The following is a 6259-nucleotide window of genomic DNA, read 5'->3' as shown; positions in this document are numbered from 1 at the left end:
AAAATGTAAAGGAATGCCACTAGACATTATTTCACTGAAAGATTAGCTAAGTTAACCACAGCCACAAAATTGGTAGAGAAAAGACGTGCAGGACGCAAGACAGGCCAGACCATGTTGGAGGGCAAAGGAGTCTCCTGCTCCACAGCTGGAGCCCAGCCCCTTAGGGAAAGGCAGTATGGTTGCGGGCTGGTCATTGCTGAGCCCCTGGTCATGAGCCAAGTGACGACCTCAGATGTGTCTCAGCCAAGACTGCTTGCTTCTCTTCTAAGAGACCCCAGAAGGAACCCCTGAGAGGCCCTGCTTAGTCTTTCTAGTTCCCATTTCAAAGCTGAATAAGGGACTTTTCAAGCTCAAAGTGTGAACGAGGGGCAGGGCTTATCTCCACAGAAAGCTGAGGTGGCTCCTATCACAGCAAATCCAGACACTTCATGGGTCCACCTGCAACAGGCCACCCAGGGCCCCTGAGGAAATTACCTGGACTATTAACCTTGAGGAGGGTGCAGGCCAAAATCACCAGTGGACTTCTATCAGGACTGTATTTTTTATATATATAAAGCACAGATTTCTTCTGTCCTAGAATAGGGAAACTGAGGCCCAGAGCAAGCCAGGGACGAAGTAAATGCAACCCCCATGACTGGGAAGACAGCCTTCAGGTGGGCACGAGGAGACAAAAACCCCGAGGAGGCCATCTTAGCGATACCCAGGTTATCACAATACAACACCCACTCATACATTTGTGGAAGGGCTTTAAGTTTTGCACACGAAGAACATGAGTAATCAGATTCTTCTGAATCAGTCATCAGTAAGAACCTGTTCTCTTCTCTTTCTCTGCTACCAACCCCAGAAAGACTGCAAAGAACAGACACCTGAGTCTACATCAAACTGCCAAGCTCAAAAGACACTGCACCAGCTATGAGGTAATAACCACCAGGGGTTACAGGATCCGTGAACAGGGTAAGCTCCTTTTCTTCCCTCCTGCTGGAGTGTGAGTTATAAAATAGACTAACAACAACAGGGAGAGACAAGTTTTAAGAAAGAGCTAGTAAGAAGCCACATGCAGTCTCTCCCCACATCTTCCACACCACACCGACATCAACCTCCAGGCCTAGTTTGGGTGGGGAAGGGAACTCCCAGAGGATCTGAGAGGAGAGGTTGGCATGCTCTCCCCCAGGTGGACTTTCCCAAGCAGCAGCTCCCACAGATGCATCTGCCACTGGGTCACAGGGAGACAGGAAGAGGTGAAGGGCAGGGCACAGTCAGGTAGGAGGGGCTGGAAGCCACTTCCAGGCTTCTTTTGGAGTCACATTTTGTAATGGAGGAGATCCATGCATTTCCTTGGACCCAGCATGGTCTGAAGACATGAGCTGGAGCTTGAACAACATGCCTGCCCCAAAAGGACCCTTGGAGAAGAGAAGGGAAGCATCTTCTCTTAGGTTCCAATCCCCGAGCTCTTGTCGGTGGCCCTCGGTGAGATGATCGCTTGCTCTGAGCCTCAGTTTTCCTCCCTGTCAAATGGGGATAACATTACCTAATTCCTAAAGTTGTTAGAATTAAATAAAATAAAATTCATCAAGTTTCTTGTACAGAATAGATGAGTAATAAATGGGATGAGTGTGGAGCACCTGCCTGGGATGGAGCCATGGATGGAGCAGAGAGTTCCATGTGCTTCCTGAAAAGGCCAGCCTCTAGCAACACCTGTGGCAGGGGACATCAGCAGAAAAGTTAACACAGGGGTGCCAAGAAGCACTTGGGACCAGAGGGAGGATGCTCTCCCCATCACTAGCGCACAGCTAACCATGGAACAGGACTTCTCTACCACTGGCAGCCACTAAGGGAATTAGGAGTAATAGAGGCAAGAAAATTATGTTCAATTACAGAATACATTCCATTTTATCAGGCAGCCTCCTGATCGGCCTGCACTGTGGTCCTGCCCCTGTGTTTCTACAGTAGCAACATAATTATCAGTTGCTACTGTAAAAAATTACCAAAATTTTCACAGTATAAAACACACACTTCCTATAATTTAGTTCTATGGGCCAGAAGTCCTATGGGTCACATAAGACTCAAATGAATGTCTCAGCAGGACAGCGTTCCTTGGTGGCAGCTCTAGGGGAGAGTCTACTTCTTTGCTCATTCTGATCTTGACAGTTCCATGGGATTGCAAGACAGGTCCTTGCTGGTTGCTAGCTGGGGCCACCTTGAACTCCTAGAAGACATTTGCTCTGTCCTTACATATAGTTCCTACATCTCAGAACCAGCAACAGGGCAGGGAATCCTTCTCTGATAGCCCTCTCATTGACCTCACTTCCCCTAGACACATTTCTGTCTCTGCCTGCACTTAGGGAAGGCTGTCTGCTTCTCAGGATAAGATGGGGCCCATTCGGATAATCCAGGATAATCTCTTTATCTCACGATCCCTAATATTAATCACACTTGCAAAATCCTTTTTGCTATTAAGATAACATATTCACAGCTTCGGGGAATGAGAATGTGAACATCTTTCAGTTGGAGGGTGGCATCTTTCTGGCTATCAAGCTTTTAAACATTCACCAAGCATTTATTTATGACCTTAATGGCCAAGTACCGCGCTATGTGCCGATTCCATGTTGGCATAAGAGGCATCAGGGAGGAGATAAAGTCTAGGCTGGGTGGTGCCACCCACTGGGACATCTGACTTCGAGCTTTGCAGTACTCCAGGGGATTCTGTTCACATAAAATACAATGTGGATTGTACCTCTGACCTCCCACTCCCTTAACCCTCTTGACTCCCCAGTCCTTGCCCCTGACTTATATAGGCTGAAACCCCAGTCTGAAATTGCTGGAGGTGTCTGAATAAGGTCATTCCAGTTCTCTGGGAGGCAGGAGCTAAGCTCACCAGGGTACTGAGATGATGACCCTGCTAGAACGAGGTTCAGCCATAGCAGAAAAATCAAACAGCAAGGCAGGACTTGCAGCAGTCCAAACAGGCCCCTGCAGACAGATGCTGCTCTTGCCCTTAGCCTTGCTTCCTGGCCTGGTTTCATGGTCCCTCTGGGGACTACAGAGGGAAATGCCCAGGTCCTCTTGGGCCCCTTGTAACTCCATATCAGAATAGAAAAACTGTCGCTAACTGAAGCCCCTTCCGGCTGAGGTTCTCTGGCCTATATTTTGCAGCTCCAGGGCTCATTACAGTCACCAATTTGCTGATATGTTCTCAACCACAAGGATGGTGAGTCAGCACAGTGGTTGACTCTCAGCAGAGAGGCTGCAGCCTTCAGCAGAGCCCCCGGTGGGGCAGCCTCCTGATCAGCCTGTGCTGTGGTCCTGCCCCTGTGCTTCTTCCGGTCCTGGGCATCCCTGGCCTGGCTGGCACCCTAGTCACACACCCAAGAAGCAGTTCAACTTGCTGAGCACAGTGCCTCCCAAAACCATGGCATAAGAGGTGAAGGATAGAACAGGGAGGAAGTCATCAGCCCAGTCTAAGTGCAGGCCAGCGTTTGGCCAACAGCAACTCAGGCTCTTTGCTCCAGTCCAAACCCGAAACATGAGTGTGCTGGTAGGATGTTCCCTTCCTCTCCTCTAGAATTCATATCTGGAAGCCAGGTCCTGACAGCTGAGACACAGCCCCCATCACAGCATCACATTCTGGCCAACCAGCCTTCCAGTGGCAGGAGCTGACACCAGGAATGGGTGCTCAGTCCTCTGTCAGTTAAAAAGCCTTTGCTTCATACCACAAAACCCAAAGTGCCAGCTGTGGTTGTCACTTCTGCTCCTACCACTTAAAATTTGCTGGCAAGATAGACTTTTAGGGAATGGTTTCCCCACACACATAGCATTCCTTGTTTTAATCTTTCCCGTACCCCTCTTAGGGCTAAATTACTGATGAGAGCCCGGAGTGACACAGAACCAGCTGGCAGCAAGGAGGAAACTTGTCAGAAGTGACAAGCTCCAGATGACAGTTTAGTGGTTTGGAAGGCAAGTCTTACTCTAAAAAGATCCTGCCCCCATCCCAGCTCTGGATTACTTGGTCTGGTAGGTTTTACAGAGTATGACCCCCATTTTCTGTTTAAGGACATCGGCCTCCAGACATGGCTAGGAGAGAGTTTTCCTCTCAGATCTTGCCCCAAAGATCACCATGACAATGACCGGAATAATAAATGTCTATAATCACATACAATCTTTAGCTCTAGTAATAGAGTATGACAGAGAACTCTGCTGCTGCTGCTGCTGCTGTTGGTGGTGGTGATGGCGATAAGGAAGACACTAGATGATTTGACCTTCCTCAGCCTCCCATGGCTGATTACAGGTAGATGTGGCTTCTGAAGAAAGTTATATAATTCACCTCTTGTTCCTGATCCACTTTTAACAAAACTTCCCTGGAAAAGACTTTGTACCTGCTTTAAGTACCCAACACACAATCATCTTTATGTTTTCCTACCAAGTTCCCACATTTCTGCCTCAGTGGATTCTATAGTCTGAACCCCAGAAACAATTTAAAAGATCAACCATCTGGCAAGCAATTACATCAAAGGGATTGTAGATTCCCAACCCAGAATAGAAGAATCCTTGACTCCCTGCACCCCCACCCAATTTCTGCCCCACCTCGAAACTGTCTACATCATCTCAACCACCCAACTTTTGGGGAAGAGGGGTGAATTTCCTCTTCCTTTTCATCGAGACTAGCCCAGGTCACAGACCCAATCTCTTTACTGGGAACCTAGGCTAATAATTTTGAGCACGCAAAATCAGTAGCAAAAATGAAGTCCCATGTTGTAGAACATCCTCAACTCAAGAGAAAGCTCATTGGTTGAGAGCATTTGTAGCATCGCGCACTGCCCAGGAATGCAGAGAACAGGTAGCCCTGCTAGCTCTTGTTGATTGAGAATGGAAGACAGCTCTTGGAAGGTAGGGGGAAAAATCTATAGCTGTAGTGGAAAAAAGATTAATGTTTTTTAAATAATGGAATCACAATGAACCAGAACCAGGGTGACATTAAACTGGATGTCCCTGTCCTTAAAGTTGAAGGTGAGATCCTTTTAGGCAAACAGGCAATGGTGTCACCGGGAGAGTCTCATGTGTTCTGGGAAGACAAGGCTCCCAGCACAGAACATCTCCTAACTTCCCAACTGTAGGAACCCTTAACGTAAGTGTCCAGTCATGTCCTGGAATTGCTGTAAGTTCCACACGTGTCCTTAAAATGAGCTTGGACCCTACTTCACTCCAGCCTACCAGACTTCTTGCTGTTTTTCCAATACCCCCAGTTTGCCTCCACCTTGGAGGTCTTACCCACTATTGCCTCTGTCTGAAACATTCCTCCTCCAGCTTCTTTGTGGCTGAGCCCCTCTTGCTGTTCAGGCCTCAGTTCAAATATCTCCCCTCAGAAGAGATGGTGCCTGATGCCCCCTCTGTGGTAGCCCATGCACCCTAAGGGTTCACCATCCCACCTTCCCCTCTTATTTTCTTACCACCATCTGACATGACTTAGGTCTGGTTTGCTTCTTGTTTATCTTCTGTCACCCTACACAAGTGTGAGCTCCATGGGAGCAGGGCCCTTGCCAATCTTGTTCACTGCTGTGTTCTCAAGGTTCAGATGGTATCTGGCACATGGTGGGCAGCCAATGAAAATGTGTTGAAGGAATATGGAAACATATATTCAGTCATACATGTCTGGTTGGCTGGGAATCCCCAGAGGAGGTCGAATCGGAGGGAGCGAGACAGAGAACTGGACTCTCGGGGAAAATCCCAAGGGGACAAGAGCTCTGATGGAAAGGGCAAGACCTGGCAGCCAGGCTGAAGTCTCTGATGTACAAGGCTGTGTTATATCATTCCCTCCCCACCCAGGGAAAAAGAGCACTGATGTGTAAAATAACTAGGGCCCTGCAAGCCTGTGATAGAAACCCTTTGGAGAAATCTTATTTTCAGAGAGCTTCCATGAAAACCTCTGGGAACCAAGACACTGGGTGCTAGACTAGAACCCGACCCCAAAAGTAACTATTAGGGCGTGCAGGACAAGAGAGCCAGAAAAGCGACCTGGTTTTCCTCCCTTTGCTCGATAGGGAGAAATAAAACCAGCTAATAAAACTTTATAGATTTACTTATTTATTTGGCGATGTCGGTGTATGTTTGTTTTATTGTATATATTTAAGGTGCACAACATGATGTTTTGATATACAGAGTGAAATAATTACTACAGTCAAGCCAGTTAACATATCATCATCTCACAGAGTTACCTTTTTTAAGTTGTGTGGCAAGAACACCTAAAATCCACTCTATAGGCAGA

At 47.6% G+C, this 6259-nt stretch overlaps 1 protein-coding gene across 1 annotated transcript; it reads right to left on the bottom strand.

The window, feature by feature from the left end:
- Positions 1-1092: 1092 nt before the first annotated feature.
- LINC02694 (long intergenic non-protein coding RNA 2694) lies at positions 1093-3084 on the bottom strand. The gene is given in 3 exon segments (XM_012469688.1): positions 1093-1382; positions 1385-1505; positions 2953-3084. Coding segments are annotated over 3 exon segments (543 nt in total).
- Positions 3085-6259: the final 3175 nt, after the last annotated feature.

This window comes from Aotus nancymaae, unplaced genomic scaffold, assembly GCF_030222135.1.
Source record: "Aotus nancymaae isolate 86718 unplaced genomic scaffold, 86718_ANA_hifiasm-v0.15.2.pri h1tg000011l, whole genome shotgun sequence".
NCBI lineage: Eukaryota > Metazoa > Chordata > Mammalia > Primates > Aotidae > Aotus > Aotus nancymaae.
This window is presented reverse-complemented; position numbering and strand designations above follow the sequence as displayed.